At 43.8% G+C, this 26425-nt stretch overlaps 2 protein-coding genes across 2 annotated transcripts in view; one reads left to right on the top strand and one right to left on the bottom strand.

Moving 5' to 3' along the window:
- LOC118425417 (polymerase delta-interacting protein 2-like) overlaps positions 1-4194 on the top strand; it is a 7470-nt gene extending 3276 nt beyond the window's left edge. The window contains exons 6-9 of the mRNA XM_035834226.1: positions 148-212; positions 1946-2151; positions 2566-2673; positions 3895-4194. Of these exons, the coding sequence (XP_035690119.1) occupies positions 148-212; positions 1946-2151; positions 2566-2673; positions 3895-3913 (398 nt within the window). The 3' untranslated portion in view covers positions 3914-4194. The remainder of the gene's footprint in view (positions 1-147; positions 213-1945; positions 2152-2565; positions 2674-3894) is intronic.
- Positions 4195-5156: 962 nt separating this feature from the next.
- LOC118426634 lies at positions 5157-12398 on the bottom strand. Its single transcript, XM_035836141.1, has 3 exons — positions 12220-12398; positions 7982-9121; positions 5157-7399 (listed from the first exon to the last, which is right to left on the bottom strand). The coding sequence occupies exons 1-3, from the start codon at positions 12266-12268 to the stop codon at positions 5943-5945; spliced, it is 2646 nt and encodes an 881-aa protein (XP_035692034.1). The 5' UTR covers positions 12269-12398; the 3' UTR covers positions 5157-5942.
- Positions 12399-26425: the final 14027 nt, after the last annotated feature.

Below are 26425 nucleotides of genomic sequence, written 5' to 3'. Positions count from 1 at the left end.
TATGTGTGTGTGTGTGGTACATTTGTATATATGTGTGTGTGTGTGGTATATTGTGTATGTGTGTGGTGTGTGTGTTTGTGTGCATGTGTGTGTGTGTAATCTACATTCCTACATTTCTTCCTTTTGTACTACTTTATCCTCACACAGTACTAAGTGCTAAGACATGTTTTCCTTTCTTCATGCAGGAGGCCCACAATGCCAATGTGTACTGGGTAAGTACCAAACACCACTGTGTGGTCAGATTTGTAGAAATATTAGTTCAGTTCCAAGCTTTTGCATATTCTTTCATTGACAAGTGGTGTAATCAGTGATTCAATGACGTCATCGGTAAAACTGAGTTTGAGCGACCTGACAAGACTGCCCCCTGTATGATAGTGGCAGTACTGCATCCGTCAGGAAACCCTGGGGGGGGGGGGGCATAATGATGTCTCTGGTTGTGGCAGTACTGCATCCAAACTTGATAAGTGATGTCATTGGTAAAATCAGACTTCAGTAACCAAACATAACTGCCCCCTGTGTGCCAGTGGTGGTACTGCATCTGGCTAGAGAACCCGTGTGTGTTATTGTGGAAGGGACATATTTACCTCCATGAAATGTCATGGAGGTTATATTTACCTCCATGAAATGTCATGGAGGTTATATTTTACCCCGCGTTTGTCTGTGTGTCTGTCTGTGTGTGTGTGTGTAAACAAAATAACTCAAGAACGGTTGGGTGGATTGGTTTCATACTTGGTGCGTTGGTAGCTTGTGATGAAAGCTGGAAATGATTAGATTTTGGGCTCCCTAGCGGCTTTCCATGGTACTGCAGCGCAACTTCCGGTTTTGCTATCTCGGTGTTCTGAACAAGCTATGGTCACAAATTTTGAGTATTAGATAGCTCTTGTGCTCAGGAAGAAATGACACAAGTTTGGGCCTCCTAGCGTCTAGTTTTGGGATAGCAGGGGCATTTTTGTCAAAAACTTCTGAAGATGATAACTCAAGAAGGAAACAACGGATTTTCATGATTTTTGGTATGTAGGTACCTTAGACAATGTTGTACAAGATAAGATACTAATTATGCAAAACAGGAGTACATTTGCATAATTAATGAGAATATTCTATCATAGCAGTTTTTTCAATGTATCTCTTGTTCCAGACATGCTATGGTCTTGACATTTTGGTGGTAGATAGCTTTTAGTGTCATAAACAAGTGGGGCAAGTTTCAGCCCCCTAACATTTAATTGTGGAACTGCATGGGTGTTTTTGTCAAGACACTCCAAAGAGGATAACTGCAGAAAGGAACGACGGATTGCCTGCATTTTAGGCATGCAGGTAGCTTAGGCAAAGATGTTCATAATGATATACATGTTATGCAAATGATGACTTAATTTGCATAATTAATGAGGAAATTGTATAGTTCCATTGTTTTCAATAACTAGACCTCAATACATGTAACACATGTTAATTATGATAGGTGGAATATAAGCAGATACAAAATATGGTAATGAGGAACTTATTTGCATAATTTATGTAAAAATTGCAAAACCACTTTATGATTAATAATGAGAATTTTATAATTGTGACATGTGTACGTTAGTCAATGATGCATAAATTATGTTAATTTGTTAGTCAATTGCATGAAATTTACGAAAACTCTAAAATTTAATGGAGGTATGAGGTCGCCGAACTCTAGTTGATGATGTCATCAGCACAATGAAGTTTGAATGACCTAGTGAGACGCATGAATGCTTATTGCCCCCTGTATGCTCGTGGCGGTACTGCATCCAGCTGGAGAACCTGTGTGGGGGGAATGTAATCAATGATGTAATCAGTACAATAGAGTTTGAGTGACCTGACATGATTGCCCCCTGTATGATAATGGCAGTGCTGCATCCAGACTTGATCAGTGGTGTCATTGGTAAAATAAGACTTCAGTGACCTAACATGACTGCCCCCTGTATGCCAGTGGCGGTACTGCATCCGGCTAGAGAACCTAGGTGAGGAGACAGTCCAGCTACGTGAGCGGCACTGGCGGATCTTCAGCCTGTCAGGAACACTGGAGACGGTACGCGGGCGCGGAGTCATCGGGAGGGAGCCCGTACTGTCGAAGGAGCAGCCAGCGTTCCAGTACAGCAGTCACGTCTCACTGCAGGCTCCCAGCGGACACATGTGGTGCGTTTGTTTGTTTGTTTCTTCGTTCATCATGGTATGGCTTTGACTAGTTTGAGGACTTTTGATATTTATGAGGTAGAAACTGCTTATTCGGGTAGGAAATGGTTACAAAAATCAAAACATCACCTAAATGACCACATTTGTTCATTTCTTTCATTGTTTTTATTGATTTAGAACATATTAAGTCTCTGTGATTGATTACTGTGGGTGTTTTTTTCCTCCAGGGGCATGTTTAGAATGGAGCACTGAGCTGGCCACATATTTGATTGTGTAAGGTCTTCAAACTCTTGTTTTAATTAGAATGGGTATTTTTCCAGGGGAACATTCAGAATGGAGCGCTCAGACGGCCACATGTTTGACTGTGTGAAATCTTCAAACTTTTATTTTAATTGCTATTTATTCCTTATTTTCCAGGGGCACGTTCAGAATGGAGCGGTCGGATGGCCACATGTTTGACTGTAGGATCCCACCCTTCTCACTGGAGAGCAAGTCTGACGACAACAACTCCCCCCATGGGTTCGTGTAGGTATTGCATGTCACCCCAGATGGACCACACAATAAGCTGGATCATGGTTCCAACCGCTCATGTGCATTGTGGTCAGGACTGTCCAGCTGTCCCGGAATGGAAATTCGCTTGTTGGGACAGTTTTTTTTTACTCAATCTATCTAAAAAATGTGACCTTCAAATTTTATTTTCATGAGCTTCAAATGTCAGATTTAACAAGGAAAATCCACAAAATAGGCTCGTAGACAATGAGTGGGATGGAAAAAAGGAGACAGCCCTGATTGTGGTGCACTGTGGGTAACAGGTCAAAGTTGAAGGCCCCCGAGATATAAACAAAACCTGTGTACACACAAAAAAATTGTCTTGGGCATCACAAGAGCTCGCCTCCCGTCAAGGACTAATCGCTTTGGAAAAGTACGTAAAAAATATATACTTAAGTCTCGTGCCACATGTGCCATGTAACCACTGGTATTGTGTGCTATTGGCTGTTAACTTACCAGGGATAGCCCTCTTTAATAGCCTCGGGCTAGTTGAGTAGCTCTGGTTGGATGTCAGTACAGACCAATCGAATCAAGAACCAAATGCATTTACCAGGTATCAGCCTTCAACTTTGACCTTGCCCATGCATAGTTGAAACCATGAACCTGCTTATAGTGGTTAACACGGTGCAGACAACACTTCATTGTAACAGTGCGAATGAAGTCATGCCTAGTATTATGGTTCAGCTATGTTGCTGAGGTGATAATTTGGCTTGCTCCCATTATTATATACCCAGAGATATCTGTTTTTCCCAGCATGCCAGAAAAATGAAAAATAGATTGGGGGGAGGGGCAAGACAGCACAAAAAGGCGTCTCTAATCACTAGGACAAGAGAGTCAGTAGTGAACGTGCTTAGCTACTGTTGTCCTCTGTTTCTGTCTGTCCAAACAACTAGCAAGGAATATAGGAAGATGTTGGCAAGGAGGCAAGTAGAGTACAAGTAGGGGTACGTGTCCTTATTCTGTGGAGTCTGAAGGTCATACAGGCTGCTATGACCTTGACTGCTGCATGGGTTGGTTAGCACTGATAACTAAGTCAGCAATAGCTGTTAACAAATTTTCTGTCACAGATATTGTGCCTTAGTGCCTTAGATAAAAAGTTAGGGTAAAAAATAGGAATATTCTTTCTTTTCTTTTTAATCTCTCTCAAGGTCAAAGTTTTGTAGAAGGTCAGGCCTACATGAGTGCTTCTCATTTCAGGGGACCTAAGAGAAAGTGAAAGTGATGTGCTACCATAGCAACCAGACAGGTCAAAGGTTGAAGATTGCATCATTGGACAGCCAAGCAAGTTAGAAGTTTAGGGTCAAAGGTCAGGGCATGCATCAGGGAGAGAAAACAAAATATATGGATACAAAAAACATTACACAGATCACCCCTTTGTAACAGTGGTATGTTCCTGATGATCTCAGTTTTTGACAGTTTTGAGCCGTACCATGTCAGATTCATTTGAAAGTAGGGGTAGCGGGTTATATGCTAATGCTACTTTTTTGTGTTGTTGTTTTCTTTGTTGCAGGGGCAACTGAGAAGAAACAGTACATTATTTCTGACAGAAATCTGAAAACCTGCAGCCACTCTGTAGAGGGACCACATTATTGGTCGCCACGGTGCCCGTAGCAACAAGTTGTGTTGTCCTACTCCTCTGTCAATCATTATTGGTTGCCATACCTCACCAGTGGTTGCCAATAGCAACAACTACATGTTTGTAGCATTGACCCACTCATCTGTCAGCCATTTTAATTTATTTGTTGATGTTAAGGTTTAAACCATTGGAAGTGGGGGGGGGGGGTACTTAAAATGCTGCACTGTTGAACTTGACATTCTCCTTAATGCAGGCATGTTTCTTCACCACATTTGAGTTGTTTCCAGCCTAACACAACATGATGAAGGTTGAACAGAAGAATATCTATACCTTTTTATGTCTACAAAGCCTTTTGAATTACCACAAGTGTCAAGTGTTTTGGTACATAAACTGAATGGTGGAGTAACCACATCCTTTACCATTGTCATAAGTGTAATATGTGAACACTTGTGGAAGTTGTTAAAAGATCCTGTAAAAGTATCATGTGACATCTTAGTTACGAATTATTATATATTTCAGGCGAGCGCAATTTAATGTCTTGGTTCTTGGATTTGGATTTTAAAAGATGAAGTAAAAACATGTCCATACCTTCATATGGTACAACATCTGATACAGGGACTGAAGATAGCCGTAAGCAACTTTCTCGCAGCACTCTGTTGTTGTCATGACTTCTTGCTAAATTTTTTCTTAAATCTGAGAACCATCGAAATAAATTGCTTTGGTCCTATGAAGAAATTCAGAATTTGTACAGTGCCAATAAGTAATGTGAACATAGCACCGATGTTTTGTTCCTGGTTTTCAAACTTGAAGTACAAAATAATAATGTAATGCTGGAAACAGGTAACACACTGACAGTCTAATTCTGAAATACGTTATGTTTTCTAAGTAGATTGACCAGATTAAGTTATGTCAACAAGTATGATGTGAGATGAGAGCTGTTTGTTCTCATGATCGATGCCTGTGTGTGCTAACGACACATCACCTTGACTTTATGGATGACCACAATTCTGATCCAGAAAAATTGTTGCAAGTATTGTCCAGTACTGATTCCATTTTGTGAAAATATTAAATTTTTCTCATCTTTGAAAATAGAAATATCGGTGTATATACAGATGGGTGTCATGCATAAAATTAAATTTAAAAATCTGTGTAACATTTTCATTTTCTCATCATAATCTGCAGTATAGGCGAGATACAATGTATAATCTTCTTGCTTCTTTTTCTTGTTCATAATTTGAAAACCAAGGAATTAAACTGGTGTACCACACAAACGAACGGTCTTTTAGTGTTCACTACATTCTTTTCTGCTGTGATGACTGCATGTAATGAGCAAAACTTGATTCTAATGTGTTGTGACCACCCCTACTGTTCGTAATGGGAGATGCCAGTAACCATCTTACTGTGATGTGTTGGAAGAATACATTGTATAAATGGGGGTGAGATCTGTACTTTTTTTGGATGAAGGAATGGATGAAACTGTAGAGGTTTAGCACTGACATGTTTTACATTGCTTTATTTTTTTCTTGGTTTATGAGCTTTGGAACTTTGGACCATGTGCAAGTCAAATTCCATGTTAAATTCTTCATCAAAAGAATGAATGAACTTTATAGTTCGACAGTTGTACACAGTACAATGGCAACTGTGACAAAGTAATCAACACACTTCTGTCTCACAGAGCGGTCTCTAGTTTGCTGATATAAACCCCTCCCCTCCCCATAGCAGAGTGTCCTGTTGGCACGTCCCATCCACTGTTTCTCTGTTTCCTCATGTTATCCATCGCTTGTTTCCTGAGTTGTGTACGATAGTTCTGTCTCGTCACTTTGCTGTCTCGGTCTTCATTCAAAAGTTTACGTCTTTCTCTTGAGGTAGCCCCTGCTTCTTCCCAGGCTTGGCGCCTTTCTTGTTCCCAGGTCTGGCTCTGTTCTCTTTCCCAGGTTTGGCCCTGCTCTTGTTCCCAGGTTTGGCCCTGTTCTCGTTCCCAGCTTTGGCCCTGTTCTCTTTCCCAGCTTTGGCCCTTTTCTTGTTCCCAGGTTTGGCTTTGCTCTTGTTCCCAGCTTTGGCCCTTTTCTTGTTCCCAGGTTTGGCTTTGCTCTTGTTCCCAGGTTTGGCCCTGCTCTTGTTCCCAGGCTTGGCCCTGTTCTCGTTCCCAGGTTTGGCCCTGTTCTCGTTCCCAGGTTTGGCCTTGTTCTCGTTCCCAGCTTTGGTCCTGTTTTTCTTCCCAGCTTTGGCCCTGTTCTTGTTCCCAGGTTTCGCCCTGTTCTTGTTCCCAGGTTTGGCCTTGTTCCCAGGTTTGGCCTTGTTCCCAGGTTTGGCCCTGCTCTCGTTCCCAGCTTTGGCCCTGCTCTCGTTCCCAGTTTTGGCCCCTTGCAAGTTTGTCCCTGAGTATCATGCTACAGTCTTGAGACGTCTCCAGATTCCACCAAGGTGACTTCTTGTAGTTTGTTCCTTCTGCTTGTTCCTTTGAGGAGGTTTTTGCAGATTCTTGCTCTAAAAAACACACCCCTTTCTGCTTCTGAGCTGCTCCTGTATGGTTTCTTATCGGCAGCCCTGGTACATGTTCCATATTTCCCAACCCAAAACATTTCCTGTTTTCGCTCAATATCATTTTTCTCCTATGGCAGTCTTTTATAACTCCTTGAGAATTGCCCCTGAAGTCTTTGAGTTCCTCAGAAGATGTTTGGCATCCTTGTGGCCACTCTTCTTTGTCTTCCTTCCGTTCTTTTTGCCGTCGTGTCCCCTCCTTGTCCACCCTTGCTGCACACGTGCATGCAGATCGCTCAGCCATACCGTCTGTGGTGAATGCTGTTCTTTGTTGTTTGTGAGGTACTTTCCACCATCCTTGTGGCCTCTGCTCAGAGTCTTCTCTATTTCCCTCCTGCCATGTTGTCGGGTCTGAAGCAACTTTCTGTGCAAAACTCATTGTATTCTTCTCTTCAAAAACAGACTTACAGTCTTGGGTAGGAAAGAAGTCATCAGCTAACTGTCGACAGGAAGTACTTGGCAGTTGTGGGTTTTCGTCGGGAGTGTCAGTGTGGAATCGTTCCCAATGTCCTCCGGTCGCCTCTCGTTCCCATGGATGGCCGTGCAGTTTCAGTTTCAAGTTTTTCCTTAAGACGACCCTGCAGGCTGAGGTACAGGTTGTGTGTTAGTCATGTGATGATGTGCCATGGTCGCACACATACACACCAACCAGTCACACACACTACTGACATATCCTTAAATCCCACTACAAACTGACACAGCCACTGCAAACCAACAGATGTGTGCTCAAATACCTTAGGTCACACTGACTTAATTCTAAGGATGACATTAATTCTACGCATTGATTTTTGCCTGTTCTAAAAAAAATGTGGCCACATTTTACACAATAGCATACCTGGTCAGTCAGAATTTCATGCTTGCCAAAGGATTTGCTCTGCGGGGTTAAGGGACACATGGGGTCGCAGTCCCCTTGCATTCTTTAAACAAGAATGGCAAGATCAACATAATAGAATTGGAGATGATTATCTCTTACAGGCTTACTGGAGGTGAGGATAAGACAAGCCTGGGAGAAAAAGGTCTGAATGTTTAGACCGGTGGTTTAGCTGCATTTTTTAAATGAATTTTTTTCTTCTTCTTCCCTATTAGTTTTGGGGTGTCCAGAGGATGTCAGTCATAAAATTAAGTCAGTGTAGCTTAAAACCTTATATAACCCAACTTAAAACCCACCTTCGCATGTCTGCACGGCGTATCTCCTGGGCATGAACCCCTCTCGCCCCGCCCTGTTCCGCACCCACACCCAATCAGCGTCCTCCTCGTTCAACAACATCACGGTCTCCCCACGTCTGACTGTGACGTCATCCTCGTCAATGGCGCGAAAGTCGAACAGCACCGTCAGAGCCGGGCCGTGCAGGAGCCGCGCAAAGAAGCCGTCTCCCGCGTCGTCCGACAGAGAGCCGTCCGAACGATCGGGAGAATCCGACGCAACAGCCACCGGATCCTGCTCCGGTTCTCCTTGGTGGCATGTCCACCCGTGCCCGCCGGGGTCGATAGCGTGAGGCGGTGAGGTGTGCGACCGTTGCCGCTCCGGTTTCCTCGGGAATCTGCGACCGAGCGGCCAGACGTAGCTATACGGGATGAAGCCTCGGTCACGCCAGACGTTGGCGACCCGCACCCAGTCCTCTGTCCTGTACAGGACCCGCACCACGTCGCCTCGCGCCACAGTCAGCTGACCGGGACCGCCGGACACGAAGGTGTTGATCACCACCGCCTGCACATTCGCGGGACGCCGCTTGGTGGCGTTGCGGATCAGCAGCTCTGCGTCTCGGTCGAAAACCGTGAAGGGCGGCTCGTCCAGTTCCGGGGAGTCCTGGTCAAAGTCGGAGTCGCTGTCCCAACCGAGTTGCCGTACCACGTGACTGTCCCAACTGGGTTGCTCTGCATGAGAGTTCCAAACGGGTTGCCGTACATGCAGGTCCAAACCGTGTTGCTGTACCACATGACTGTCCCAACTGGATTGCCGTACATGCTTGTCCCAACCGAGTGGCCGTAAATGAGGATGGTCCCAACCGGATTGGCCTACATGCGGGTCCCTACCAGGTTGTCGTAAATGCCTGTCCCAACGGGGTTGCCGTAGTTTTTCACCCACAGCAAGTTTCTTCTTATGCTTCCCGCGCTCATTCTCGCAACGCCACCTGGCGGAGTTCTTGGTAACTGCAGGCTTCTCGCCGTCTGCTGGTAGCCCCTGGCGACCCGTTGATGACGTAGGGCCGTGGTAGCTATGGTAACCCTCGTCCCGTTCTGTGCTGTTCTCGGCCTGCCACTTGGCGATCAGCTGGTCCGTTGATAGGGGCGGGGCGTCGGGCAGACCTGGAGAAGACGGAATATCAGCATCCGTTAGGCCTACGTCACATTTCCTACCGGGCCCCGGCCGGGCGGTTTGCGGGAACGAAAAAAAATTTAAAGTTTAAAGTTTATGCCAACAAAATGCACAAGGCATTCTGTTGAATCATTTTTTGTCCGTTTTGCGTTTTTGTTGTCTTTTATATCGTACTTTCATTCCCTAAACCTGCCCGGCCAGGCCTCTGTGGATAAAATGTTATGTTATTGAAATGGCGACGATTGTCTCTTACTAGAGGTGAACGATCCAAGACAATCCAAGCCTGAGAAAAATGGACTGGATGTTTCGTCTTGTGGTTTAGCAGTTTTTTTGCTGAATTTTTTTTTTCAACCTTGCGCATCAGTCTGAAGGTCTCCAGAGAATATCGTCCAAAAGATAAATTCAGTGTGGCCTAGGTGACTAGTTTTATTAGGCAAATAACTTGTAGACTGTAGACTGGCCATTTTTTAAAATCCCCTCTATGATCACTGTAGACAGTGTATACCGCATCATACATAGTACGGAACCAGCCCGACCAGTTTCCTTGGGTATCGCCTGAAGGCTTCCTCCCTGCTGAGCGCCGCTCCGCCCGACCCCGGCGCCGACACCGTCCGCTTCACTGCACAGGGAGGCCGCGTGGTTTGTTCTCCGAGCAGACGTGGGGTTGGCAAAGGTTTCTTTCCTGATCTCCTAAGTTCTTTGTTTCTTCTTTTTTGTCCGTTCTGTCCTCTTGACTTACTTACTTTATCTCCCCCCTCTCTCTGTGTCACGCCATAGCCCTGCGCTATCCGTTGCCCTCCTCCTCTTTGTCTCCCCTTCCCTCTCTCCCTCCCCTTCAACTCTCCCTTCTATTTACCACTAATGCTTTCCCCTCTTTCATCCTCTTCCCACTCTCTCCTTTCCCTCGTCCTTCCCGCCCTTTCTCTCTCCACCCCTTCCTTCGGAATACACTGATCCACACTGTCCTTCTACCACTCCTTCTGTCCCCATTCTTTTCCTCCCCCTTTCTCTCTCCCTCACCTTTCTTTTCGTCCATCTTTTCCTGTCACCATGTCCTTCTGAGACTACTACAATTCTCATATCGCTACAAACGGCCGAAGGCGCTGTTATTACACCAGCTCATGAAAGTGTTAAACCCGTCTGGAGGTGTGTCAGTAACAGCCGGGACGGCTACAATTAGCGTTATCTGCTGTTGGAAATGATTACTACTGTGTAGCAAATGTGTCACATTAGCGAAGGCAACTTTGTTACATTTCACTTGCTACATACAGGAGGTGCCTGCCGTGCGAAGTAAGTGGTCTGGTACGTGGTTTGGCTTCAAACCTTTCTATTAGATGGTTACGAGGGGATCATAAGTACTAAAGATGATTGTTCTGAAGCAGATTTGAACTATAATTTCCAACACAAAAACTTGGAGATACCCAAATTTCAGACAGTCCAATTCCAGTAGTTTTCAAATGTTCCACCGACTCTCTGACTTGAAAAAAAACTGGAGATAGTAAAAATCTAATTGGTAAATAAATTTTTGGTCATTTGATTTTATTTGTGAACCCCCTTAGGCACAATAACTGATTTTCAAGGACGCAAAATGTGCTGGAAATATTTCGTTTCAGATTCGCCTCAGAATAAGCGTCTCAAGCACTAGTAGTTGAATTATTTCGGGTGACGCTCCTTCCCTGCCACCCAAATCACAGTGGCTGCCCAGAAGTCCCTGTCAAGCATCGCTTTTCCCATGCAGTATGGCTCCAGTCCTGTATCACTTCTCAAAACATCTATGTAGCTACGACCCTCCTAACATCTGCTTGGAGCTGATACCACCTGTCCTGAGCCCGGTGGCGCCAGGTGATGACAGGTGAGACGGGTACGTGTGATAGATCACCTGCTTACAGGTGAGACGGGTACGTGTGATAGATCACCTGCTTACCGAGACCTGACGAGCTCTACGATGTACAGAACCCCCAGGCCATTTCTCACACGTTTTCTAACACCTATACACAAACAGTTCACACGTCCATTTCAATTAGAAAAGGATATATACAGTGTATACAGAGAGAGAGAGATGTGTGTTGTATGTTGTTCTTGATTGTCCGAGGGCTATTGTCACGTTTCCCAAACCCATACACAAGCAGATCACACATCTATTTCAATTAGAGAAAGGAGTTACACTCAATGATATACGTTTAACGAAGATATATAAAGTGTATACAGAGAGAGAGATGTGCATTTTATGTTGTTCTTGACTGTCAGCCCTTTCTCACACGTTTTCAAACACTCATACACAGAGCACACATCCACTTCAATTAAAAATGATCTACAGTCATTTGTATACATTCTACCCCAGAAGGGGTGTCATAATTCCTCAAATAATAAATGATTGTGTTTGAATAAAGTTTGTTTGGTCAAATCTACCATACGTTGAAGCCTAAACGCAGGGGGACCATTGTAGCGAACGAGTTCTTGAATTTTCCCTGAGGACCATTCCAATTGTGCACTTGTACCCCTTTAACGAAGATACATACAATGTCTATATGCATACACACGCACACACACACAAACAAACACACACACTGAGAAAGAGAGGGGAGAGATGTTCGTTTTATGTTGTTCTTAATTGTCATTCTGTTCATGTCAGAATGTAACTTCCATTTGTATCGATACACGTAGTGTGTGCACGTGCACGTGGCTCTTGTTAAAGTCTAAACACGGAACCTTCGTATTTACGTCCCTAACCGAAGCTACGTACTCATTTTCACGAGTCGAGTGAGGATATAGCTGTCTAGCGTATTTTCTAAGAACACAAGCATTGGGACCTCTCTGGGATTCGAACCCGGAACCTTCAGGTTTTACGTCAACAAGACCACCTACCCGGTCTGCAATACGGATAACGAAGTCGGTTTAAGACTCAAACCCTTGAATCAAGACTTAAGACAAGATAAGACGATGTCAGATCCCGAGCTTATCACTTTAAGACGTAAACAACATGTGGTGACATGGCGTAAGACGTTAATTCGCCTGTTAAAAGACGAGGTGAGAGGGGGTAAGACGTTAAGCCTCACCTGAGGGACTCCCGGAGTATCTTAAGGCTCACCTGGCAGGGCGCCCCTCCGTCTGCCCCGTGCCGAACACAAACACGCCATGTGGCAGACGTCTTCACCTCGGCTGACCCCTGGGGAAGGATCCTTCAGGTGCTAGGAGGGAGAGATCGTCCATTTTCTCGGCTCCCTCCGTGTGTTTTTGTCACACGATAAAAAAAATACCTGCCGATGACCCAACTGGTCGGGCGCCTTTTTTCACGAGCAGGGGCCGATCGTTTCTGGTTCTGTTGGGAGCAAGCAAGTGTAGCTGAGGCATGGCGTGGAATGGTACCAAGTGGCTTGTCTAGTAACGCTAGTTCACCTTTATCCGTGGGGTAGCCTATATCCGTTGTTTTTCAAAACAGCGCATTTAGGAATATCAAGTCGACGGACGGTTGTTTTGAATTGTAATATTTTCAAAGTATAGCTGTTTGAACTCACATTTCGTCGGCATGATAGCCCAAAATACCCTGATTTTGAAAGCAACGGATATAGGTTACCCCGCGGATAAAGATGAACTTGCGTTAGACATGAGAGATCATGAGACTGGGAGACAGCGGGTTCGATACCAGGCGTTCCTGTGCAAACCTTGTGCCCTTGTGAAAGGCTCTTAACACGATTGTATTCCCTCCGACGGCCCATATGTGGAAATATGACGTTAGCCTTATGGACGGCGCTTGCTTACCACCAACCCTCACTCAGATGAAACAATATTAATGCCACCTCCCCGCCTTTTCTCCTCCGGGCAGGTATGGTGTGACGTAATCAGTGTGACGTTTTCGCGCTTTTCCCGCCTTTTGACCCCCGGCTGACCCCAGGTGTTTTAGCACAGTTCAAACGAGCTAACCTTGCTGTTAAGAGGGCATACCCCAGTTTTTATTTCGGGTCTAGCGACCGTCTTTTCTTTTTCAGCCTGTCACCCAGACCAATTTTGTTGCGTACAACTTCTTTAGTGGCTACAGGCTTAATGACATTTGTCAAGTACATGAAGTTCGCAGTTCTTTCTGTATTTTGTCATTTATCATTTTCCGTCAGTTTAGCATGTGCTCGAGGTGTGGCTGTCCCCAATCATGGGACCTCCATTTAACGCCCTATGTCAGCTGTTGGGTCCGTTATCGTTACATGGGCATGTGCACAATGTCCAGACATCCCTTTCTGACTCAGCCTTCAGGACCTGTAACGTTAGGTCTTATTTACAGCGTCACATTCCTGAAGCCGCATTACATGCAAGTTAGGTTTACATTTTAGTGTGATTCATATTGTATGTCGTATTGGGGGAAATTGTAGTAGAATATAGCAAGGACGTAAAAAAAACGTCCTTGAATATAGGAATGAACATTATAATCGACATATTGCTTATACCCCCTCACATTAGGCGAAAATCGATCGGTCGACGAGTCTGCGGCAATCGTCCGAGCCTCGCTTATAATAATAACTTTATTGCACAACAATTGTACAAGGTACAAAGTATGGCTTATATGTGAGAGGGACGGTTTTCAGGTGAAAATTATGCGTAAGCCTCTGTCGATCCTAAATATGGCCGATTTTCCATCTATAAGCCCAAAGATCGTGGATAATGTGACAGGGGTATTACGAGTACTATGTCAGGAACTCCAGGCGGTACTGAAGCGCCGACTAGCCATCCATGTTGATACTGCAACCTGGTACAAACGGAACATATGCTGGTTTTGCCTCTACTTGACGGAAATGTGTTGCTGACCAGTAGGTTTTAGAATCCCAAGATGACGGATGTTAACGACAGGTTTGTGTCTTGATTAAGAATTTTGTAACTCAGAACCCCCATACACCTTAACAGTAGTCGAAATCAGTGCCAGTCCCACGTGTGTTGCATTGGCCATGACCCGTATGCTTGTGCCTTAAATACCTTACTATATGCCATGTTGATTTGATTAATGCATGGATGACATCTGCACACGCACCCATTTTTGTCTGAAAAATGTATCTCGTACAAAGCAGCTGCAACATGAGCAATTGTTTTAAGAAAAGTATTGGGAAACGGACACTAATGTCGTAGAATGCCAATTTTTTCAAGTCAACGAAGAAGTAGCTATTTTCCAGTATACCATCTTAGTGTGTACAGTGGAAGCCAGTTAATTGCACGTCGGATAAACGCACACTTCAGTCAATTGCACGGGATCCCTAAATCCCGTGGCGGTGCGGTCCAACTGGGTATTAAACTTCGCATTATCGCACACGCCGGATAATTGCACGGGATTCGCTAGCAAATTGGGTGTGCAATGCATTAAGCGGCTTCCACTGTACAGTCATTTGTTCCACTTTTCTGATCACTTGTATGCAGATTCCATAATGAAGGAAAATTCTGTTTTTCATAAAACTTTGCATCATTTTTGGGGTTCATAGAGGATGTCGTCCATGTAATCAAATCAGCATGGCCTTAAGGCAAGACACGTCAACAGAAGTCAATACAGTGGAAGCCAGTTAATTGCACGTCGGATAAACGCACACTTCGGTCAATTGCACGGAATCCACAAATCCCATGGTGGTGCGGTCCAACTGGGTAACTTCGCATTATCGCACACGCCGGATAATTGCACGGAATTCGCTGGCAAGTACGGTGTGCAATTAAGCGGCTTCTACTGTATCTTCTAACATGAGTCAATCTATACATGCGCCAACTGGTTGGCAGGCAGCCTGACAGAGAACGCGATGTAGGTTATCGTTAAACACTTGAGTTTATCAGATAATTTGTTATAATTGTTGCGGCCTGATAGACTAAGGTGCAAGGTATGGACATCATCAATTGTTCCAGAAGAAAATGACCTTTTCAACCAATTACTCTCCCCAATCTTTTCTTGCACAAGAGGAATATTTGATTTACGCACAATGGTTTTATTGTAGTCTGGATGCTGGACTATAGGATAGCGCCCTCTGCCGGAAAGTGACATACATGCCTCACTATCAAAGTTGGCAACACATTTCACAGGGCAGGGTCTAACTCAGGGGTGCCCGTCGTAAAATTTCCTTGTGGCATGTATGCCATAGAGCTGAGGAGCTGGCCCTTGTAGCCCAGGCGCCAAGGAGTTGGTTTTGTAGGCTCTGAACGTGTATCTACGCATCACCTTGTGGTCGTTTCTCGAAGATGTGGTGTGTAAATGTCTGGCGAAAATACTTCATCCCTAAAGTTTTGGCCGATGGTAGTTATTATATTTTGTGGATGCAAACTTGTTACAGTGTGCTTTTCAGAAAGATAATTCAACATATTTTAAGTACCGAATAATCCTATTCAAAATTAAGTCTGATCAGCCATCTCTAACAAAAACACGTATCTGAACCGATGACTGCAACATAAACAACGTTATACGAGCGATCGCGATGATGTCACGGTGACGCAGTGGTAGGCAAAAAGCAGGTGTTTTCCAAAAGATTGATTTACATATTAACCAGTAATTTGAGCCGCTGATTTGAATATCGATTTTTGATCCAATCTATTGACGTCCTGGTAGGTAACAACCATCCAATACCCCGGATATAAACAACAACAGCGATCGCTCGTATTAACTTTATGGCTGAGTTCAACAGCCTAGAAGCATCGCGTGACTGGTGCAGTATTTACCACAGGTGCATCACCTGTAATTAATGATGATATCACCTGTAAGTAATGATGATATCACCTGTAAGTAATGATAGGTGGCGTGAACACCTGAAGTTAGACGCGCCTCGTTCAACCACTTTTGCACAGCAGTGAAAAGCAGTGTAAGACAGACTCCCGACACTTCAAGATCAGTCTTCACACTGAAAAGCCAAGATCTGCGACCCATCTACTGTCGGTGAGTATTTCTATAGCCTGGCTACCAGGCCCAACGCGCTACAGACATTACCAAACCCTTCGACTGGAGAGAAAAACATGCGTCCCGCTCTAAAAATTCTCTCTCTGGGAGCGGGACATGTCGCTACCCCGGCCGACTTGTTGTATTATGTCTCGCACTGGGTCTGGCAACCAGTCTGGGATTCCCACTAGTGTTGTTTCTTAACAAGCCTGCATGATGGTCGATGCGTCGTCCGCTCTTACGAGTCAAAACGGCGACGAGGAAATGACAGCCAAAAACACTGCCGGGAGACCTTGTTAGGCTTGTAACGCAGCTGCATCAAGTTGGACTTTCTTGTCTACGAAACTTACCAGGATTTCTAGTTCTGATATATTGCTTTCTTTGCAGGTGCCATTTATAAATCTCGTTTTAAGTGATCTGTGCTGTACATTCAAGAGAAAGGTCTATTCGTCAGCGTAACAGTCAAGGTTAGTGAAAACTACTCTCCAAGCAGAGGTTAGGCTCCGGCTGTTTTTTTAAGGGTTTTTTAGTCGTTTTTATCCAGCTTTCTATTTTGTATTGTTTCTTGAAGTCCGCCCGTAAGGTTTTGACAATACAAGATACAATACAAAAAAGAAAAAAAAAACGACTAAAAAGACGTTAAAACACAGCCGGAGGCCAACCTCTGCTTGGTGAGTAGGTGAAAACCGCTTTCTTTATTGAATGAATTTAAAGAGAATTCTATAAACTGTAAAAGCTACAAAAAGACTCCCTAGAATACTTTATCATTCTGTTTTAATGCCTTACAAACTTACAAGTCAAGCGTCTTAAGGTAGCTCAATGTTATAATGTGCTTCTTATCATCATGGATGATGCCTTTCTTTTCTTCTTCTTCAAAATATGATAGATTGGGTGGTGCAGCTGAACATGAGACTGAAGCTATCCAATATTTGCGGATCATTTACTCAGTGTTTCATGAAATATGTCTTGTAGACCTCGTCTAAAACAAAGGCCAAACGACGTGGTTCTAAAATTCTAGTCTTTGAAACAAAACTCTGTGCGTTGGTTAATATTTGTATTTAATTCTCAGCAACACACTGATTAAGACCCTTTAAGACATCCTCTAGTTTTCACCTCACCTCTCATCACCAGTCCCGGAGCCTCACCGTCTCCAGTTTTACCCCTGCTGAAAATCCGCGAAGTTGCTCTATAACACGGCTTTGTCGTTTGTGATAAAGTCAAACAAGTGTTTTATTGGGGTTTTATGTTGATTTTTCCAATGATACGAATGTCTAAAAATGGATTCGTCTGACCTTGGTGTGTCGTGTTGCCCATGTGACCTTGCTGACCCCTACGCCAGTAGACTAGTTGTCTGTTCATTAGTTACCGCTCAGTCGCCTTTTCCTTCTAGCGATGAGTCATGGATCCCCCACACTGTCTGATCACCTCTCTCAGACCTGGTTTAAATGAACTAAAACTCTCGGCGTTGCTTGATATTTGGACTAGTCTTTGTCAGCAACACATTGATTAAGACCTTTTGAATTCTTCTCTAGTTTCACACCTGTTCAAAATCTGCGAAGTGTGACCATGACTAGTACGTATTTTGTGACGTCAATAATCGTGCGCAACATGTTTTAGGTATGTTTCATTGAGATCTTTTTGCTTGTCTAATTCTACTGATCGCAGATGTCTGAAATGGCTTTGTCTGACCTTCACTTGCCGTGATGCACATGTAACATATTTGACCCCTATGCCAGTATACAACCAACAGATTAGCTTCCTTCTGAGTTCAACCAAGGACAAGCATCGTGTGACTGGTACAGTAATTACCACAGGTGTATCACCTGTGGGCAAGTAAGACAATACAGGCTGTGTGAGCTCACATTTAAAATAAATTAGATATACCTCGTTCAACCGCTACTGCAAAGCAATGAACAGCAGTTTAAGACAGACTCACACTTAAAGATTGAGGTGCAAGATCAGTATCCATACCTTTGTGAGTCTCCCTATGGCTTGGATGCCAGACCTAAAACGCACGGCAAAACCCAACCATTTGGCTTGAGAAAAAAACGTGGATCCCGCTCGGAAAGTTGGCACACACGCGGAGTTAGCTAGCCCGCCTCGCACGAGAGACATTTAGATTAAGGGTAACTCTGGAAGAGGGGCATGTTGCTCTCCGACGGGATATTGCGAGCTCGCGCTGAGTCTGGCATCCAGGCTAGCTAGTCTTCCTACTTTTACTTTTTCTTAGCAATGATAGTTGACGTTCCTTTTGTTCAATTTACAAGTGAAAACGGCGACGAGGAAGCGACAGCTAAGAACACTGCCAGAAGGCACTTTTACGTTTAAAAACACAGCTACACAGCACACATGGATTCTAATTTGTCAATCTACGAAAATTACCAGGATTTGTAGTTCTAATAATTGTGTTATTTTCTTTGCAGGAACCATTTCTTCATCTTGGGTTAAGTGATCTGCGCCCTACATTCCAGAAAAGGTCTATTCGTCAGCATTACAGTCCAGGTTGGTGAAAACCGCTTTTCTGTTGAATTTAAGTGAATGCTATGCACTGTACAAAGCTATAGATAGACTCCCTAGATCACTTTGCCATTCTGCTTTAATGCTTAACAACTTACAAGTCAAACGTTTTACAGTATGTATAGCTTAATGTTAGAATCTGCTTCTTAGTATTCTGTATACTTGTACTTCATTCAAAACATACGTCCAACGACGCTGTTCTAATCTGGAGTCTGAGTCATTAAGCAATGAATCAAAACTCTGAGCGTTGGTTAATAATTGTACTTAGTTCTCAGCAACTCGCTGATTGAGATTTTTTGTGTGATAAAGTCCAACATTACGGGCAGGTTTTAGGTACATTTTAGTCGGATTTTAATGGTTATCTCTCCATCAATATCAAATGTCTAAAAGAAGCTTTGTCTGATATTGGGTGTCGTGTTTCTCAACTGACCCTCCTGACCCCTACGTCAGTAGACTAGTAGTCTGTTCACAAAGCTTAAATTTGTAGCATCATTACTTAAAAACAGGAAGACCCTATATACATGTACATGTATGCGCACATGTACACAACTCACAGGCTCTTGATCGAATTCTTGAGTGAAAAACCTGAGTGGTACAATGGTGCGTGTGAGAGAGCCCTACAGAAAAAACTGAAATCTTGGCACCAGTACAAAGCAAACGAAACCCAAGAGACACGAACCAGATACAACAAGGCCAGAAATGACTACACCTATGTCACCAGAAAAGCAATGAAAGCCCACAAAAAGAGGGTCAAGGCAAAAATGACCACAGGACTTAAAAATGGAAGCAAAAGCTGGTGGTGGACGGCAAAGAGGTTGATGGGGCAAGGTGGACAATGTGATATTCCTTTACTGACTTCTGGCAACCAGACTTACATACACCCTGAGGAGAAAGCTGAGTGCTTTGCTAGCATATTCGCCGACAAATCCACCATATCACAAGAAGAAAATGAGAAAGAAGTCCCTCTGGTAACGACCAGAAATACATCCAGCCTAGAGGAAGTAACCTTCTGCCCTGATCAAGTGCACAAAGAGTTGTCTACGCTCGACACCAACACGGCTACTGGTCCAGACTCCATACCCGCCAGAGTACTAAAACAAGCTGCACCTGAGCTAGCCGGGCCTCTAGCCAGACTCTTCCAACTTCTACTAGACAAGCACCACATGCCGAAACAGTGGAAAATTGCTAATGTTATTCCAGTCCACAAGAAGAACAACAAACAAGATCCAGACAACTATAGACCTATCTCTCTACTGAGCATAATCAAGGTAATGGAAGCTCTCATAAACAAAGCTCTCTGGTCACACATCAATAAGAACAGACTCATAAGCTGCAACCAATTTGGTTTTAGGGCAGGTGACTCGACAACAGATGCGCTGACCTTTGTAAGCCAACTTCTACATGACACCAAGGACAGACGGCAAGAGAGCAGATTGATCTGCCTGGATATAAGCAGGGCTTTTGACCGAGTATGGCATAGAGGGCTCATTGCTAAACTGAACGCCATTGGTGTCAAAGGAAGCTTACTAAAATGGATTGAGGATTACCTGTCAAATAGAGAACTGAAAGTAGTAATCAGTGGGAAAACTTCCACCTCCAAAGTCATCAACGCTGGAGTTCCCCAAGGCTCCATCCTAGGCCCTCTCCTGTTCCTCATCTTCATAGACGACATCACCGAAAAGATAAGAAACACTGCCATGCTATATGCTGACGACACATCTCTTATGAACATCAGAAGGAAAAGACAAGAAAGAACCCTAGCCGCCCAATCACTCAACACAGACCTCATGGGGATCCAGAATTGGGCAAAAGACTGGAATGTTCTTTTTGGGGCCACAAAGTGCAAAAGCATGATAGTAAGTAACTTGAAGGATGTCGAAGGAAACCACCCTGATCTCACCTTTATGGATACAATCCTCACTGAGGTGGTAGAAGTAGACCTGCTAGGACTTACAATAAGGAGAGATCTGACCTGGTCTCACCACATAGACAAAATGTCAACTGATGCTGGAAAACGACTTGGCCTGCTAAGAAGAGTCTCCCCATACCTAAGTCCTGAACAGAGAGCTACTATTTACAAGTGCATGGTTCGGTCCTCGATGGAGTACGCCTCTACTGTGTGGATGGGTGCAAGCGCCACATCCCTTAGCTCGCTAGACGCCATACAAAGAAGAGCAACAAAGATAATCGACATGCCTCAAGACTCATTGGACAGTATTCAGATCCAGCCTCTAGAACAGCGAAGAAATGTTGGGGCCCTCTCACTCCTACACCGAATGTATCACCAAGACGCACCAACACTACTGAGCAACCTTCTACCCGAGCCCTACGTACACCGCCGAGAAACACGTCTGTCAACATCCCAACACAGTGCAGCCCTAGAACCTGTCCAGTCAACCTCCTCCTGTCACAAAAGAACTTTTCTCCCAGCCACAGTTAAGCTATGGAACTGTCTACCACAAGACATTGTAAATATCAGAGACTTGAAGAACTTTAAACGAATAGTTAATGCCCACCGCACCGATATTCGCCAGCGTGATGCATTGTAAATGTCAGCACAGCTGCTAAAGATGAGGTGTGCTCACAGCATAGATAAAAAAAAAGAATTGAGAATCACACCTGATTAGCTTTACGTTTTGACGTTTACGTTTTGACGTCAGTTTTAACTCTTTAATCTTTTCATCATCATCTTCCTGTTTGCAACTTGAACATGAGACTGAAACTCTCCAATATCTGTCGGATAGTTTAGTCAGAGGTTCATGAAATATGTCTCAATGAATGTGAAACATATATCAAACGACTTGGTTCTAATCTTTGAGTCTGGGTCATTGGTCAATGAACTACAACCCTGTGCGTTGGTTGATATTTGGACTAGTCTATGCCAGCAAAATGTTGATTAAGACCCTTTTAGCATTCTCTAGTTTCACACCTTCTGAAAATCCTGCGAAATTTGTCCACCACGGGTATATTAAGTTTGTTGTGACAAATATCGTGGACAATACATTTCAGGTATATTTCATTGAATCTGTTTTTCTACTGATCGCAGATGTCTGAAATAGCTTTGTCTGACATTTCCGCGTCGTGTCTTCCTGGGTTCAACAACCTACAAGCATCGTACCATCGTATGACTGGTACAGTAATTACCTCAGGTCTACCACCTGTAAGTAAGTAAAGACATTGGAACACGTACTCGTGAGCTCACATCTAAAGTGGTTCTAAAATTCTAGTCTTTGAAACAAAACTCTGTGCGTTAGTCAATATTTTATTTAATTCTCAGCAACACAATGATTGAGACGGTGACCCTTTAACATATCCTCTAGTTTTCACCTCACCTCACCTCACTAGTCCCGGAGCCTCACCGTCTCCAGTTTTACCCCTGCTGAAAATCCGCGAAGTTTCTCTACAACACGGCTTTGTCATTTGTGATAAAGTCAAACACCATGGAAGGATTTTAAGTGTTTTATTGGGGTTTTATGTTGATTTTTCCAATGATACGAATGTCTAAAAATGGATTCGTCTGACCTTGGTGTGTCGTGTTGCCCATGTGACCTTGCTGACCCCTACGCCAGTAGACTAGTTGTCTGTTCATTAGTTACCGCTCAGTCGCCTTTTCCTTCTAGCGATGAGTCATGGATCCCCCACACTGTCTGATCACCTCTCAGACCTGGTTTAGATGAACTAAAACTCTCGGCGTTGCTTGATATTTGGACTAGTCTTTGTCAGCAACACATTGATTAAGACCTTTTGAATTCTTCTCTAGTTTCACACCTGTTCAAAATCTGCGAAGTGTGACCATGACTAGTACGTATTTTGTGACGTCAATAATCGTGCGCAACATGTTTTAGGTATGTTTCATTGAGATCTTTTTGCTTGTCTAATTCTACTGATCGCAGATGTCTGAAATGGCTTTGTCTGACCTTCACTTGCCGTGATGGAAATGTAACATATTTGACCCCCTATGTCAGTATACAACCAACATATTAACATTCTTTCTGAGTTCAACCAAGGACAAGAATCGTATGACAGGTACAGTAATTACCACAGGTGTATCACCTGTGGGCAAGTAAAACAATACAGGCAGTGTGAGCTCATATCTAAAGTTAGATACACCTAGTTCAACCGCTACTACTGCAAAGTAGTGAACAGCAGTGTAAGACAGACTCCCACTCAAAGATTAGTCCCCAGACTGACAAGATCAGTATCCATACCTTGGTGAGTCTTCCTATAGCCTGGATGCCAGACTCGAAGCGCGCGAGGGAATACCAAACCATTTGGCGTCAGAAAAAACGTGGATCCCGCTCTTAAAGTTGGCACACACGTGGAGTAAGCTAGCCCGCCTCGCACGAGAGACAATTAGATATAGGGTGGTAACTCTGGAAGCGGTCATGTTGCTCTCCGACGGGATATTGCGAGCTCGCACTGGGTCTGGCATCCAGTCTAGCTAGTCGTCCTACTTGTACTGTTTATTAGCAATGGTAGTTGACGTGCCGTTTGTTCAATTTACAAGTGGAAACAGCGACGAGGAAACGACAGCTAAGAACACTGTCAGAAGGCACTTTTAAGTTTAAAAACACAGCTACACAGTACACTTGAATTCTAATTTGCAAATTGTCAATCTATGAAGATTACCAGGATTTCTAGTTCTAATATATTGTTTTCTTTGCAGGCGCCATTTCTTCATCTTCGGTTAAGTGATCTATGCCCTACATTTCAGAGAAAGGTCTATTCGTCAGCATAATAGTCCAGGTTGGTGAAAACCACTTTTCTATTGAATTTAAGTGAATGCTATACACTGTATAAGGCCATAAGCTATAGATAGACTCCCTTAGTCATTCTGTTTTAATGCGTTACAAACTTACACGTAAAGCGTCTTAAGGTAGCTCAATGTTAGAATGTGCTTCTTAGCATCATGCTTTTCTTTTCTTCTTCTTCAAAATATGATAGATTGGGTGGTGCAACTGAATATGAGACTGAAGCTGTCCAATATTTGCAAATCATTTGGTCATTGCTTCATGAAATGTGTCTTTTATAGACCTCGTCTAAAACATAGGCCAAATGACTTGGTTCTAAAATTCTAATCTTTGAAACAGAACTCTGTGCGTTGGTAAATATTTGTATTTAATTCTCAGCAACACACTGATTGAGACCCTTCAACATCTTCTCTAGTTTTCATCTCACATCACCTCACATCACCTTACCTCACCTCACCTCACTTCACCTCACCTCACCTTACCAGTCCCGCAGCCTCACCGTCTCCAGTTTTACCCCTGCTGAAAATCCGCGAAGTTTCTCTACAACACGGCTTTGTCATTTGTGATAAAGTCAAACACCATGGAAGGATTTTAAGTGTTTTATTGGGGTTTTATGTTGATTTTTCCAATGATACGAATGTCTAAAAATGGATTCGTCTGACCTTGGTGTGTCGTGTTGCCCATGTGACCTTTCTGACCCCTACGCCAGTAGACTAGTTGTCTGTTCATTAGTTACCGCTCAGTCGCCTTTTCCTTCTAGCGATGAGTCATGGATCCCCCACACTGTCTGATCACCTCTCTCAGACCTGGTTTAAATGAACTAAAACTCTCGGCGTTGCTTGATACTTGCAAATTGGACTAGTCTTTGTCAGCAACGCATTGATTAGGACCTTTTGAACTCTTCTCTAGTTTCACACCTGTTCAAAATCTGCGAAGTGTGACCATGACTAGTACGTATTTTGTGACGTCAATAATCGTGCGCAACATGTTTTAGGTATGTTTCATTGAGATCTTTTTGCTTGTCTAATTCTACTGATCGCAGATGTCTGAAATGGCTTTGTCTGACCTTCACTTGCCGTGATGCACATGTAACAAATTTGACCCCTATGTCAGTATACAACCAACAGATTAGCTTCCTTCTGAGTTCAACCAAGGACAAGCATCGTATGACTAGTACAGTAATTACCACAGGTGTATCACCTGTGGGCAAGTAAAACAATACAGGCAGTGTGAGCTCACATCTAAAGTTAGATACGCCTCGTTCAACCGCTACTACTGCACAGCAGTGAACAGCAGTGTATGTAAGACAGACTCCCACTTAAAGATTACTCCCCAGACTGACAAGATCAGTATCCATACCTTGGTGAATCTTCCTATACCCCGGGTGCCAGACCCAAAGCGCGCGAGGCAAAATCCAACCATTTGGCGTCAGAAAAAAAAGTGCATCCCGCTCTGAAAGTTGGCACACACGCGGAGTAAGCTAGCCCGCCTCGCACGAGAAACAATTAGATATAGGGTGGTAACTCTGGAAGCGAGGCATGTTGCTCTCCGACGGGATATTGCGAGCTCGCACTGGGTATGGCATCCAGGCTAGCTAGTCTTCCTACTTGTACTGTTTCTTAGCAATGATAGTTTGTTCAATTTACAAGTGAAAACGGCGATGAGGAAGCGACAGCTAAGAACACTGCCAGAAGGCACTTTTTAGTTTAAAAACACAGCTACACAGTACACTTGGATTCTAATTTGTCAATCTATGAAAATTACCAGGATTTATACAGTAGTTCTAATATATTGTTTTCTTTGCAGGAGCCATTTCGTCATCTTGGGTTAAGTGATCTGCGCCCTACATCCCAGAGAAAGTTCTATTCGTCAGCATAATAGTCCAGGTTGGTGAAAACCGCTTTTCTATTGAATTGAAGTGAAGTGAATGTTATACACTGTATAAAGCCATAAAGCTATAAATAGACTCCCTAGAACACTTTGTCATTTTGTTTTAATGCCTTTAATATCTTCTCTAGTTTTCACCTCACTTCACCTCACCTTACCTCACTTCACCTCACCAGTCCCGTAGCCTCATCGTCTCTAGTTTTACCCCTGCTAAAAATCCGCGAAGTTTCTTCACGACACGAGTTTCTAGTTTGTGATAAAGTCAAACGTAATGGAAGGACTTTGAAGTATATTTTATCAGGGTTTTATGTTGATTTTTCCAATCGGATAGCGAATGTCTAAAATGGTTTCGTCTGGCCTTGGTGTGTCGTGTTACACACGTGGCCTTTCTGACCCCTGCGACAGTAGACGAGTGGTCTGTTCAAGTTACCGCCCAGTCACCTTGTGCCCCCTAGCGATATTTAGTCATGGCTTTTTGGATTCGTCTGTATCCCATAATCTCCAAGCAGATCTGGCGGTGGTTTAATACGGTAACATAAGCTGGGGAAGGAGTTTAGCCAGCAGAGGAGCTTTATTCCATCGCGAAGAAATTCTGTATCCCCTACATTGTCTGACCTCCCTGAGACCAGGTTCGTACTGAACAATATGAGAAGTCTGGAGAGATGTTTACAGTGGGTTATTTTCCCCATGCCCGGTGTTCCAAAATTTTCACCCCTTGGACTGACTCGACTCTCCTGGCCAATAATTTGCCGTATTTTGTGTCGAATTCTACGGTCCGTAACCTTGTTGGAAGGCCTGGCGGAGCGTTAATCTTACACCCGAGCGGTTGAGAAGTGTGCAGACGATCAGTGTCAGTGTGGTGACGCTGCTGATGGGTGATTCCACATATCACAAGGGGTGTCCTGTCATATCCAATGACCCAAGCCGAGTCATCCTTTTACCATTTCTTATGTTTCTTTCTGTTGCATGTATTGATAAGGCCCTATCATGGAAAATACTTGAATTATAGAGTTTCCTCATTAATTAGCCATCAGTTAAAAAGTGCATAATTTTTGTTTCGCTGTGTACATCTCATCTTAACAAACCATCCATGCAGTTCCGGTTCAAGCTGCTAGGGGACCCAAATCGACACTGCTTCTACCCCAATAGCTTTCTGCCACCCAAAAATAAGGAACATGGCGTGTCCAGGGCAACAGAATTTCTGCAGCAGTACCATGGTCAGCCTCTTGGAAGCCTATAATTGGCATTGGCCTTCG

This window comes from Branchiostoma floridae, chromosome 11 (assembly GCF_000003815.2).
Source record: "Branchiostoma floridae strain S238N-H82 chromosome 11, Bfl_VNyyK, whole genome shotgun sequence".
Taxonomy (NCBI): Eukaryota; Metazoa; Chordata; class Leptocardii; order Amphioxiformes; family Branchiostomatidae; genus Branchiostoma; species Branchiostoma floridae.
This window is presented reverse-complemented; position numbering and strand designations above follow the sequence as displayed.

What these genes read in the sequence shown, in the direction of transcription:
- LOC118426634 (XM_035836141.1), bottom strand. Translation starts at nt 12,268, where the DNA reads ATGGCGTGTTTGTGTTCGGCACGGGGCAGACGGAGGGGCGCCCTGCCA. An exon ending in ACGGAGGGGCGCCCTGCCAG is followed by an intron (nt 9,122 to 12,219) that starts GTGAGCCTTAAG and finishes CGTCTTCTCCAG; the next exon opens with GTCTGCCCGACGCCCCGCCC. An exon ending in CGCCGTGCAGACATGCGAAG is followed by an intron (nt 7,400 to 7,981) that starts GTGGGTTTTAAG and finishes CCTGTACCTCAG; the next exon opens with CCTGCAGGGTCGTCTTAAGG.